Source organism: Pteropus vampyrus, unplaced genomic scaffold (genome assembly GCF_000151845.1).
Source record: "Pteropus vampyrus isolate Shadow unplaced genomic scaffold, Pvam_2.0 Scaffold23, whole genome shotgun sequence".
Classification (NCBI taxonomy): Eukaryota; Metazoa; Chordata; class Mammalia; order Chiroptera; family Pteropodidae; genus Pteropus; species Pteropus vampyrus.
In genome coordinates, this window is record NW_011888804.1 from 1030714 (window position 1) to 1043793 (window position 13080).

The following is a 13080-nucleotide window of genomic DNA, read 5'->3' on the forward strand; positions in this document are numbered from 1 at the left end:
GCCTCCTCGGCCGAGCGGCACTGGCTCAGCTGGATCTGGACCTCCACGGTCAGCGGCTCCGGCGCGTAGTCGCTCTCGAACGCTGAGAAAGCGGAGCAGCGAGTGAGTCTGCGGGCGTGGGGGGCTCGCGCCCCGCCCCCGGAACGCCCGCGGCGCCCCCAGCGCGAGGCGGCCAGACCCGGTAACGAATCGAGTGAAATCGCACTGAACTAGGGGGCCACCGGTTCACTTGAAAGGACACGGGCGGATGCGGTTAACCAAACATCTGTCTGGCAGATGTTTTCTATAAAAAGGAATGAAGTCAGGGAAAACTACTGAAAGCATTCTCGGAGATGAAGTTATAATACGAGCTTTCAAGTAGAAATCAGAATTTTGGAACATTGTATCTGCCACCGTGAACTGAGTTTTCCAACACTCAAAGACTCTTCTCATGATATGGGTGGCGATATTTAAAAAGGTGATTTTTGGATAATGATAATGAGATGTGTCAACATTTGGAAGATCTGCTAACTCGGTGGACTATTTTTGCAAATAACCTACTTCTGATCTTACAACTGCCTGGGTGAGTCAGCCTTCACTACTGTGTAAAAAAAAAAAAAAAAAATGCAGTGTTGACACCATGGATTTTAACATAACTGATGATGAAAAAATTCATCCATATAGATTCAGCTTTCACGTTGTAATCTTCAAGAAAACTAGTTGCCATATTGGATGTGCTATCAAAGAAGAATACCTATGATTATTTGAAAACCCACTAAAATACTCCTCTCTTTTCCAGTTATGAGATGTCCCGGGAAGGCTGGATGTCCTTCATATGCATCAACCACAGCAAGACGTCCCAAAGGACTGACTGCAGGAGCAGCTAGTGAATGCAGCTGTCCTCACTCAAGCCAGACATTAGAGAAATTTGCAAAAATGTAGACAAATAATTTTAAGATCATCTAACTCCACAGCTCTGTCTCAAATCACATGTCAATATTTGTATGGGTCTTGAAGTCCTTTGTGCTTTTTCGAAATTGTTTTGGTTGTTGTAGGTCTTTAGCATTTCCATGTGCATTTTAGAATCAGCTCGCTGATTTCAACCCCCCCAAAAAAATCCCTCTAGGATTATGACTGAGATTGTGTTAAATCTATAGATCGGTTTGAGAAAAGTTGACATCTTAACAATATTCAATCTTCTGATACGTGTATGTTGTATACTTGCCTTATACTTTTTTGAGTGACTTTTTTTCGTTAAGATAAAATCCTCATAAAATGAAACATTTTTAACCATTTTTAAATGGACAGTTCGGTGGTGTTTCGCATATTCACAGGTTGTGCAGTCATCGTGGCTGTCTAGTTCCAGAACGTTTCTATCACCCCAAATGGAAGCCCACACCACTAGCTGTCACTCCCCAGTCCCTCCTCCCCCAGCCCTTACACCGCCACTAATCTTTCTGTTTGTGCGGTTTGTCTGTTCTGGACACGTCCTATCCATGGATTCACGTATGGCCTTCTGTGTCTGGCTTCTTTCCCTTAGCTTAACGTTCTCAAGGTTCGTCCACGGTGTAGCATGTGTCAGCTGGACAAATGCTGAGCCAGAAGCGCCTGGGGCCAGCCCCAACTCTGAGCCCCGATCCCGCCTCCTCCTGGCTCCCGCCCCCTGAAACGCTCTTCCCGCCCAGGGCAGGCCACACAGCAGGCTGCTTGCCTCAGGGCTGCAGCAAAGACTCCAGCTTGGCCCTCAGGATGGGCACGGCCTCCCCACTGGCCAAAGATACACTTCCCCGTCCTCCTATTCCTTGGGTCCCAAGTCAGGCTGGCCCCTCTGCTGCGGTCTGAATGTTTGCGTCCCCCACAATTCATGTGTGAAACCTTAGCTCCCAAAGGTGATGGTATGGGTAGGGGGAGCTTTAGGCGTGTGATTAAGTCACGAGGGCGGAGCCATCACGAATGGGATTTGTGCCCTGAGAGAAGCTGCAGAGACCCCTCCCCCCCTCCCCGTCAGGACGCAGAGAAGGCCCCTACCTGACAGTGCCAGCATCTTGGTCTTGGACTTCTTCGGCTCCACGGCTGCGAGAAACAAGGGTCTGTTGTTCACGAGCCACCCAGTCTGTGGCGCTCTGTCCCAGCAGCCCCAGCGGACAAAGACAGGTCCTCGGCACACGCTCCTTGCCCTCGGTCACCATCACTGCCTCTTACCTTTCTTAGCTTTCTTATTCTTTGAATCCTGAGAGAAAGAACCACAAAATAAGATGCTCGCTGGAGTGGGGGGTGCTGGGAACGGGGTGCAGGCGCAGGGTCCGGTGCAGCCTGTGGGCGCTCCCACGCCTGCCGGGGCCTCTCCTGGTCCCCAAGGGAGGGCAAGTTCTCCTCAGGAGGAGCCCTGCCCATCACTTGCCCTCCTCCTCACACCCGGGAAGGCTGCCCGAGGGGCCAGTGACCCACAGAGCTGGGGCCCCCGCAGCTGCCTCAGGAGAGGCCCCGTCCTTCCTGTACATTCTGGGGCCCTGCCAACAATGCTGGAGTTTCTTGAGGGCGTTTGGGGGCTCAGAGCCTCTCCCCCACTGCCTCCCTTCCTTCCCTCTACCTGGCCCCAGGCCCTTCCTGCCCAGCATCATCTGTGGGGAGGGGCGTGTCCGGGGCCTTACTGTACCCTGAGAAACGTCAGCTTGTCGGATTCCGCGGTGCGGATCACCCCAAAGTTGCAGACAGTGGACACGAGCGGCTCCCCCATCAGCAGGGGCTCCAGGCCCACCATGCCCCTGCCCAGCACCCGCAGGATGGGCGGGTCCTGGCGGAGCTCCTTGGGCAGTTCTTTCTTCTTCTTGGACCCCTGCAGGGAGCCGGATCTGAGCCTGACCCGTGGCCAAAGCACTGGCAAAGCCATGCTTGGCCGTGTTATAATCTGCCAAGGGCAGAGGAAGCAGGACGGTGAACACACAGCTGCTTGTGGTTTAGCACAGATAACCGGGCACAGACGGGCCCTGGGAAACTATTGTCGCCAGCAAGTCCTGAGAGGAGGGCTCCCACCCCGGCCCTGACCTTCGAGCGTAGATGATAAACGCCCGAGCTTCCCTCGGGGCCACTGTAACTCCATGAGCGCAGTGTCACTGTCTCTGTGTCTTTCTCAGTCCCCCGTTGTGCCCCCCACCAGGCTGACCCTCTAGCCGTGCAGGTCGCGACAGACCCCGTCTATCCCTGGAGGGCGAGGCCAGGGGGCGCCGGGCCGGGCCAGACCTTGGCTGCCTCCGTGTCGCCTTTCGCTGCCTTGTCTTTCGCGTCCTTCCCCGTCCTGCTTTTCTCCTCCTTCTTGTCCTTTTCCCCTTTTCCTTTCTTGGCAGGCAAGGGGACGTCGACGGGAGGGGCCACCAGAGGCCAGGACAGGATCTAGGGGACAACAAGACGGCTTCGAGTGAACTCGGGCTAAGCTGGGGCTGGCTGGGATCTTTCTGGAAAGGTGCACAGGCCATGCTGACAAGGGAGCAGGGCTACGGACACCCCGATGGGCAGCTGGAAAGGGGGGCTTCGGGGGGCAACGTGTCGACCACGGGGAACTCCACCTTCTCCTCCACGATGGTCACGGTGGTCCCCGCCAGCAGGAAGGCCTTGAGAGGCACCAGGTCCCTGAGCGTGTGCTGCATCTCATAGTTGCAGGGGATGACGTTGGCCCAGGGCTTGCGGACGGTGCTGAAGAGGACTGTCCTGGGAGGGGAGATGAAGACGGGGTGTCATCGTCCAGGACCAGGGACGAGGCCGTGGGGCGCTGTGAGGAGACGGGCACAGAGCGAGACCAGGGAGGGGCCCAGGAGGCCGGGCAGGGACACGGGCAGAGGAGAAAGCGCACCCGTGAAGGCCACGTGGAGACTTCCCTCGCGGGTGACGGCGAGCTGAGCGGCAGATGGGAACCAACTAGAAACGAGTCAGGAGATTTTAAAAACATCGGCAAAGGAATAAAACAGACTATTCGGAATTTCCTGAATCGTTACAAAGTGGTTCTCCAGGGCCAGGAAACACCTCTCTCTGGAAGTCACAGGGCTTGACAAACTGGGTGTGCAGATGCACCCGGCGGGGAGGCGGGGATTCCGGAGCAGCACACCCAGGACGGTGGAGGCTCGAACGATGCCTGCGCCCCAGGGCCCACAGCAGCACTCTGCACAACGACCCACGCGTGGACATGCGCTCTGCTCACGCGATGGAACAGGGGAAGGGAACGGTGACAACGACGGAACAACGTGGACGAACCCTGAGGCCCCGATGCCACGCAAAACGCGGCAGACACAGAACAGCAAGCGTCGTTATGACGCCACTTACGCGGGAACGGCCACGCTCGTAGAAGAAGAAAACAGGAAAGAGGTTCCCACGAGCTGGACATGGGCGGGGTGGGGCGGTGGTCAGTGTTTAATGGGCCTAGAGTTACAGTTTGAGAAAAGAAAGTTCCAGAGGTGGACGGTGGAGACAGCTGCACGACGCCGTGAATGTACTTAATGCCACAGAACTGCGCGGGGACTTTTACGTATATTCTATCACAATAAGAAAAGATCATGACCTTGTAAACGGTGACCCCCAGGAATGCGACGTGTCACTGTTCATGTGCACACACCTCGTGCCCGGTCTAATCCCTGGCACGCCAAAACAGGTGTTTTATGAATGAATAGGTGCATTAATAAATAAATAAACAAATGCTAATTTACGCCACCAGATTTTTAAAGCATATTGGAAAGTAAAAACTCTCAAAATACTAAGATACTGGGTCGAAAGCAGAAACAACGACCCCCAGACCAGAATTCAGGATCCATAATTAGAGAGATGTTTATGAGGACACACTACGTGGCCGTGATTGGGAAATAGTGGTACATACATTGTTTCAACAACTGGACTCCAGCGTGAAGGAGACTAATATACTACGACCAAGTTAAAGTGTGTCTGAGTTCAACGTTAAGAAAAACTAGAAGAAAACGGAATAAAATACTCATTCCGGCTCTGAGACGGGAGAAAAATGTTCCCTCAAAGGAGAATGGGATCAAAATAAAGTTATGGACTAAAATATAACAGAAACCCAATAAAAGAATTCAGCCCAGAGCTTGCACCCTGTGGGGATCAACCGCACGAAAACAGATGTTAAAAGGGAAACATAAAAATGGAGGAAACAAACGCGACGGTAACCGATTTTAAAAATCAGTGCCGCAGACAGATGGAAGGGATCTGAGACAGAATCAACGACTGTGCCTCTCAGGCGAAAAGACACGTCAGAGGCTCCACCAGCAGGGGCTCCGGGACCCCGATGCCTGCACCGGCTCCCTGCGAATCTGATTTTGGTACTCCCCTGCTTCAAACTTTCTGATAGTTTCCCCTTAGGACAAAATAGGCTTTCTTTCCACCTGCCTTTCCAGCCACCTTGCTTTCCGGTGCCCACCTTCCTGCACATTCAGGCGTCTGCTCCTCCGAGCCGTCATCACAGGGCCACCCTCTCCTGTACCTCCCCGGGGAAGCAGCTGTTACGTGGAGTGTAGGGTAATCGCTGTTTGTTCATTCCCCTCCCGAGATGGACCAGGGCCCCCTAGAACCTGGCACTGTCCATCTTACTTGCTTGTGGTCCTATGGCCCAGAGTCATGCCTGGGAAGAGCAATTCATTCATTCTATGGGATGAGCTGGATGGAAGGGAGGACATCTTTCTAATCGACGTAATATTTTAAGTGGTAGAATTATCCGTGGCTCCTTCTTTTTTGTTAATCTTTCCAAAAATTAAAATGACCACAACAGTGGAGTCAGCTGTGACTGCGCCCTGGCCCTGACTGGCTGGTTCCGTCACTGTCTTCCCTCCGGCAGCTGGAACAGCCGTCCCTTTGCTCTGTCACCGGTGGGGACACCAGCACGAGGGAATGAGCGCCTTTGGCTCCCCCACATTCTCAACGAGCCTATATCATTTTCTTTCGGTTGAGGTTTTACATAATTTTTTAAAAATTAACTCTCATAGCGCATCTTAAGAGAAGCTAGCTTCTCAGATTCCTTGAGGACTTCCGCAGCGAAGTCTGCGTGAGGTAAAAGCCCAGTTAGCTGGAACTCAGTTATGAATTTTGTTTTCTGCATTCTGGTCTTCAGAAGGATCAAGTAAGAAAAGCTGATGGCAGGAATTTTGTAAAAAAAATAATAACCTAAACAAAGTTCAGTGTCTTAAAATCAGTACAAAATTGGTTAATAGAGCTTCAACACTAAGCGAGAACTGACTCTAAGTCCTTGTAAAACACTTCATCATCCAAAAAAGATTCTTTATCAAGACAAGCTACGTGACACATGCGAAGCCCGAGGACTGGACCGGACCGGACTTAAAAAAGCAAGAAAGCTCCTGGCACTCGGTCAGGTTGGGGATGCACAGCACGTGGTAGATGCCAGAGTAAGTTCCAGGCGAGTTAACAGGTAAAACGGAAAAGGTTTTCAACCTCAAGGCTGAAATGAAAAGGGCTGTCCATTTAGTCTCACTCCATTGACTAAAGAAACTCAAGCATTCAGAAAAGCCTGGCCATCCAGGGAAAGGAGACTCTCTGCACTTTGAGGGGAAGGTCAGGCCTTGTGAAAGGAGGAGCCCAGCACGAAACCCAAGCCCGCCTTTGCGCCCCACGCCGAGAGGACGCGCCAGTGACTGGGCCCTGCACTGCCAAGCCCGTCCTTACCCTGGGGACGGGCAGAGCCGGGGGTCAATCCGGGGCCGCAGCTTGGCCAGCTCCTCTGCGGAGTCTGTGGACCTGGGCAGGGCCACCGAGCCGCCCGAGACTACGGACTCCAGCTCGCCCGACTGGGACGCCGTCGTCGGAACAGACTCTGCAACGTCCTCGGCCTCTTCGGGGACGTGCTCGCCAGGGATGTCCTCTGCAGGGACGGCCTCTAACTGCTCCACGCTGGGAGAGGGCTTGACGATCTGCCAGAGAAGAGATAAGACTCGAGACGCGAACTTCCAGCCAAGGCAGGGCCTTGGGGTGCTCACCCGAGGCCGCGTGGATGTTAGTACAGGTGTCTGAAGCAGCTGCACACACGTGAACTTGGGAGGCAGGAAGTTAAAAAAAAAAAAAAGCCAATCTCAAAATAAATGAACAGAAACAGACTCATAGATACAGAGAACATTTTGGGGGGTGCCCGATGGGAGGGTGGGTGAGAAGGGGAAGGGATTAAGAAGTACAAATTGGCGGTTATAAAAATAGTCACGGGGACGCGGAGCGTGGCCTAAGGAACAGGGTCAGCAATACTGTGGTAACTGTGCGTGGCGCCAGGTGGGTGCTCGACCAGGGTGGTCACTTAGTTTTATCAATGTCTAATCGCTATGTCGTACGCCTAAAACGAACCCTGTACGTCAGCTGTGACGGAAACGGAATTATTTTTTATAAAAGCGTCTTTTCTTCTGAGAGGCCTACGCTGAGTGAAAAGGGCGTCTGCACGCGATGGGACGCCGCACGTCTGTCCCAGCCCGTGGCCTCCGGGGGTCTCCTCTGGGTGGGAAGGGAGGTGGGGGCCGGAGGGCTTCGAGCCTTCGTGGGGTTCCGGGAGGCTCCCTCAGTGGGCCGTGTGCTCGTGGGGACAACAGGCAAGCGCAGCTGGAGAAGTGGACCCCGCTCGCAGTGGGGTCTGGAGCAGGAAGATCCTGTTCCGCGCTCCGCTGGGCCTCGGCGGCCAGCACGGGAGCCCCGCCCGCCCCGCACGCCACGGCCGGCCCGGGGACACACACCTCAGCCACCTCGGCCAGCACACCGACCAGTTCGCTTCCTTCGCCTTCTTCATCCTCCACGAAGTCGTAGGTCACGTAATAGGTGTACGTGATGAAGGGGCCTTGGGGCCCTGGTTCCGGGTCCAGGATGGAGCTGTCCAGAACCCCTCTGACATTGCCAATCATCACCAGGAGCTGTGCCTCGCGTGGCAGGAAGTCTGCAAGGGGGAGCGGGCGGGAGTGAGGGGCGTGGGGAGGGGGAGCATGTGGGGGGGTAGAGGGCCGCCAGGGCCTGAGTCTCCGCCTCCAGGCGGGGCCCCGGAGTGCTCCTCCCTGGCTCTGTCAAGTTCAAACACTGACTTTGGGTGAGTCTCCTTTTGGCGAAACACCCAGTGAAGCCTTGTTTCCCCGATGTGGATAACGGAAGCGAAAGCAGCTGCTTTGCAGGATGGTTACAGATCGAGGCGCATGTGACCGCAGCAGGCGCCCTGCGCGCAGTAGGGGCAGCTGGTGTCATCCATGTTTCACCGCCCCAACCTGGAGAGCGGTCTGCTGTAGCTAGTGGCGCGGGCCACAAGGGGGGGATGTCAAGCCACCACAGAAGCCAGGACAGAATGTCTCCCGTGTCCCTGGTGAGGGAGGGGACCGAGGTGGACCCGGCCTCCTTATCCCTTCTGTCCCCAAGTCCCAATCGTGGGGACTAAGTAAATCTCTGACCAAGAAGTGAGCTGCACCCAACCAGGGCCCGTGTCCCCCGGGGAGCTGTGGGGACAGTCCGCCCAGCAGGGTGGCGGACGGGCAGCGGCTCGGGAAGGCAGGAGCCCAGGCATCGGCGACCTCACCCCCGCTGTGGCTGATGCCCCGGAACTGATGCTTCTCGCTGGGGGACACGGTGATGTCATCCAGCACGCAGAGCCGGGCCAGGCTGTCGACGGTGAGGCCGCGGTAATACGGCACGAGGGCCAGCGGGTTGCCCTGCAGCACCAGCAGCCTCAGGTGCCTCAGGGAGCTGAGGCTGCCCACCATGCCCTGCAGGTCTGTCAGGTCGTTGAAGCCCAAGTCCAGCGACACGAGGTGGGGCCTAGGGTGAGCAGAGCCGTCCAGGCGGCGAGCGGCCCGTGAGCAGGATGTCCAGACTGCCCACCACGGCTCGCATGCCTCGGGGGGCCCTTGACCCAGGCTGGTCCCCTTCTCCAGGAGGTCCATCGGGAAGGACCTCCTGGCTCTACTGTCCCCTCTGTACTATACTGGCACCCTCACTGTGACACAGGATGGCCCTCGTCACACCCGAGTCCACCTGACTCCTACCGACACACAGACCCCGTCTACTAGGTTAAACGTCTCGGCATCTCTCGTGGAGCCTGATACGGTGCTGTGCATCTAGAAGGTTCTCAATGAAGACGGACAGACTGGCAGGGAGGGCAGAGGGAGGCCCCCTGGGGAGGAGCGGGGGGTCAGGGAGGAGGGGCAGGGAGCATGAGGACCTGGGAGGGGGTGCGGGGGGCTTGAGGGGTCCGGGAGCTGGAGGACGCTTCCCAAAGCCAGATGGGCGTGTGATCGCAGGGAGCCGTTCGCTTCCCTCTCGGGGCACGTGGGTGGAGGACGCACCCGTGAGGACAGGGGACACACAGGGGGCCAGGCAGGGGGCAGGGCAGTTTCCCTGCCGTGCAGACTGGAAAGCAGACTGATGTCGGCTCTGAGGACGGCAGCAAGACGAACGCCAGGGGACACCTCCTCAGCCGATCTCTCGCCATCGGCCCGACGGCCTCTGGCCTCTGGCCTCTGGCCTCTGACTGACTGACTCAGGGACGTCCCCTCCCCGCCCGTCCTCCTCTCACAGCCCGTTCTGCCCGTGATGCTGGCCAGCTGGTGGGGACATGAGAGGAACATGTCTTGGGGACCGGCTCAGGGACGTTACCCACCATGAGCCTTCTTCAACAGAACCATCTGCGAAGTCGAGTCTCACGACATCCACCCTCCTTTTAATCTCAAAAAACAGTGAAAGGTGGAGGTTTTTATGAAACCCGCTCAGCATCCAGCAGGCCACCTAGGTTTACAGTAAGTATTGTTTTCCATGTTGAAAGTTGGGACACTCGGGACTCTCCCCAGGGTCGGGTCTCAAGTCCAAGTGAACGTCTCCTTCCCGCTTACGCTCCCTGACAGCTGTGGCCAGTGCGAGAAAGCAGTCAGAACCATCCGCACGTGGTGGAGAAAGCGTGGCCACGAGGAGCAGCGGGGGAGGAGGAGACGATGGTCAGAGCGCGCGACCTTCCAACGGCACACTCCCCAGGTCACGGGAAAGCAAGGAGGCCATGTTGACCTTTGCCCTGTCTCTGCCCCTGTGGGCCTCGGGACCCGGAGGCGCCACCGAGGACGCAGACGCCCCGGCACCTCTTCACTGCCTCCTCTGACAAGCCCTCCCAGCCTCTCCGCCTTTGGTGGCCTCACCGGGGGCCTCTGGTCCCCTCAGGCCCCTCGGATCCGGTGTCTTCCGTTTCCACTGCTCACCCACCAAGGGGTCAAAGTCAAACCAAGCACTGTCTGTGGGGCAGCGGCTCTCAGCTCAGGGTGATTTTGTCCCCAGAGGGCCTGACACTCCCTGGAGACATTTCGGTTGTCACAGCTGGGGCGGGGCGGGTGCGACTGGCATCCAGCAGGTAGAGGCCAGAGATGCTGCTCGACTTCCTGCCAGGCACGGGACAGTCCAAATGTATCGTCCGGCCCAAATGTCAGCTGTGCCCAAGTCAGGAGATCTGGCTCTAACTGGTCTGCCGGGCCTCGCCCCATCTCGGTGTTCTGCCCTGGGCTTCGTGGGACTTTTGGTTTATTGGATCAGAGAAATAAATCTTAGGTCTGGAGTCAGCAGCCCAACCATGAGTTATTACAGAAAAGCACAAAGTGGGCTTCTTCAAGCCACCGAGGAACACCCCAATCTAACGCTTAATCCCTTACTACCCCCTCACCCCTCTCCCCCTCCCCACCTCCCATCCGGGGCCCCCGCGTTACCAGTGTTCCCTGGTGACGTAGTGGCTCTGCAAGGGGCCCAGCAGTTTGTTGTGGCCCAACCCCAAGTGCTGGAGGCCTGGTGGGGGGTGCGCGCACAGGCAGGCCATGCTGGTCACGCTGTTGCCGTACAGCTCCAGCACCTGGGAGACCGACCCGACAGGACTTCAGGGGTGAGGCTGCTCCTGGACAACCCAATCCATCGCCGCCCCACCCCACATGCCTAGGCCCTGACCCACGCTCCCTCTCCCCGCCGGTGACTCAGCAGAGGAATGACAAGGACGCTGGCCTTCGGCTGTCCCTAGGGAGGGAATTGCTGGGTCCCACGGAAAGAGCACGTTTGGAGGAACGTGGCTCACCTCTGCCGAGCCCGGGCCTGGGCCGCGCTGGCTCAGAGACCCGACCTGGGCTCCTTTACCTTGAGAGTCGGGGGCAGATTGACGGCGTCAACCTCCTGGATCTGATTGGCGCTCAGTACCAACTCCTCGAGGTTCCGGAATTTCAGGAGGTCCTTATCCACCAGTCTCACCTGGAAGAGGAGGAGAGGAAGCTACGAGCCGCGGTGGGCGAGGCAGCGCTGGAGCGGACACCGCGACCGCAGGAGGCGGCAATGGCCTCGCCACTGGCAGACTGACCGGCCCGTCTCCCGAGCCCTTTCCACTCTTCTGAGTTTCTGCCTCATTCTGCCAGGATCCAAGGGTCTCGGTCACCGTAGTGACTTCTCACCTCCTCATCCCTCGCCCCTGCTCGAACCGTAGGCGCTGTGCAGTTCCCAGCTTAGTGTCCCTTGTTGGGCTGTGACTCCCGAGGGCGGGAAGCCCATGTCCTTTGCTATCTTCCTCAAAAACATTAGGGGCCTTTCCTGGCCGGGCCTCTCTTCTCTAGGGTGACCGACTGTGCCAGCTTGCCCAGGATCGAGGGGCTCCAGGGACATGGGCGGGTGCCAGGCAAACGGGTATGAGTTGCTCCCCTCCTCCCTCGTCCCCCAAGTACTGCGTGACTCAGTTCCTCTGAGAAAAGAGAAGCAAACTCGGGAAGGCCAAGGCCACATTTCCATGCAATTTCGGGGCTCTGTTATTGAGATGAGCAAAGAAGGCTTTTTAGGAACAGAAATTACTTCATTTAAACTGGCACCCACAGTTTCAATTAAGTAAAACCAGTACGAACACTTGGAAAGGTGGCTGATGGCAGGGTGCTCCAGAAATCAGCTCTAGAAGATGCACAGTGGACTCCCTCTCGGGGTAAAGGAGGAAAACACAACAAAGAATAAATAAGTGAGCAGCTGCCTCTGCTTGGTGGATCTGCCCCGTAGGATTAGTCACAAGGAGGGCAGAGCTACCCCCAGCCCCCTCCCACCTAACGCCTAGGTCTCCCCACTAAGTGCGTGAGGGGACAGCCTCCTAACATCACCTCTGTATGCTGGTGCCCGCTCCCCTGCTCACCTCCTTGTCCACCACATGCAGGGACCTGAAATAGGAATAGAAGAAGGTGTCTTTGAGCATCAGGGGATTCTGGATGGCCAGTTCTCTCAGAAAACGATCCTCTGCACTGGAACCCTCCAGCAGAGCCCAGGGCGAGTGGGGGCTGCAGACCAGGCCCAGCAGGTCCTCCACCGTCTCCTCCCCGGGGCTCCCCACGTCCTCCTCTCTGGGGATCAGCTCCCTCCATGTTCGCCAAGTTCGAGGAAGAAAGCGCGACTTATTCTGCAGTAGTGGAGGCGGAGAATTTGTTTATGACTCAGCCCTCTCAAGGATTTAGACAGTGAGTAAGCCATACTTTTGACCAATTATTAATCATGGAGATAATTAAAGACGAGAGAAAACAGAATAATAAAAAGGCCCATTCCTGCCTTTAGGAGTCGCTAGGAACCTGAAGATGCGAGTAAAGGTGATTAAATATTTAAGGAATGATTTATGTCCTAGAAGCCGGGAGGCACCAAAGGCGATCTGTGGGATGCCCAGCGACCGGAAATCAAGGAAAGGTTTTTGAAGGTGAATTCAGTGCCTTTAGAGGCCATCAGTGGGAGATGAACACATTTGTCCCAGAGTTTACTTTCTCCCACACCCTTCCTCAGAGGCCCTTAGACGACACCTGTGAGGCCCTAGAGCTCAGCACGGGGTCCGGCACGCAGTAGGCGCTCAGCCCGTTTGCAGAGGAAACACCGAGGCCCCCTAGCGGAAGCTGGGCCCAGCTTCCCGCCGAGCCCCCCGGAACCGTCCCAGACCCCGGACGCTCCCGCGCGCCGAGCAGCCGCGGCCTCGACGTCACGCTCCCCGCCCCGCACCACGACGCCTAGCTGGTGGCCAGCTGATGCCGGGGACGCTCCGGCCGCCGGGCCGCCGCGGGTCCTGACCGCAGACATCGCTCTCACGACGAGCTTTTCACCTCGAAGGGGCCTGGT

At 56.7% G+C, this 13080-nt stretch overlaps 1 protein-coding gene and 1 long non-coding RNA gene across 5 annotated transcripts in view; one reads left to right on the forward strand and one right to left on the reverse strand.

The window, feature by feature from the left end:
• LRRC43 (leucine rich repeat containing 43) overlaps positions 1-13080 on the reverse strand; it is a 33115-nt gene extending 20035 nt beyond the window's left edge. Inside the window, exons 1-13 of one of the 4 annotated variants that reach the window (XM_023528203.1) lie at positions 13065-13080; positions 12122-12146; positions 11098-11208; positions 10683-10822; positions 8519-8757; positions 7698-7894; positions 6652-6896; positions 3543-3684; positions 3220-3369; positions 2636-2815; positions 2182-2209; positions 2008-2052; positions 3-82 (exon numbers count right to left, since the gene is read on the reverse strand). In XM_023528203.1, the coding sequence (XP_023383971.1) occupies positions 3-82; positions 2008-2052; positions 2182-2209; positions 2636-2815; positions 3220-3369; positions 3543-3684; positions 6652-6896; positions 7698-7894; positions 8519-8757; positions 10683-10789 (1413 nt within the window). In that variant the 5' untranslated portion in view covers positions 10790-10822; positions 11098-11208; positions 12122-12146; positions 13065-13080. The other 3 variants (XM_011356041.2, XM_023528202.1, XM_023528201.1) reach the window with 3 other exon arrangements.
• LOC105289191 lies at positions 390-1274 on the forward strand. The gene is made up of 2 exons (XR_895649.2): positions 390-562; positions 779-1274. It is a non-coding gene; the product is annotated as an uncharacterized LOC105289191 (long non-coding RNA).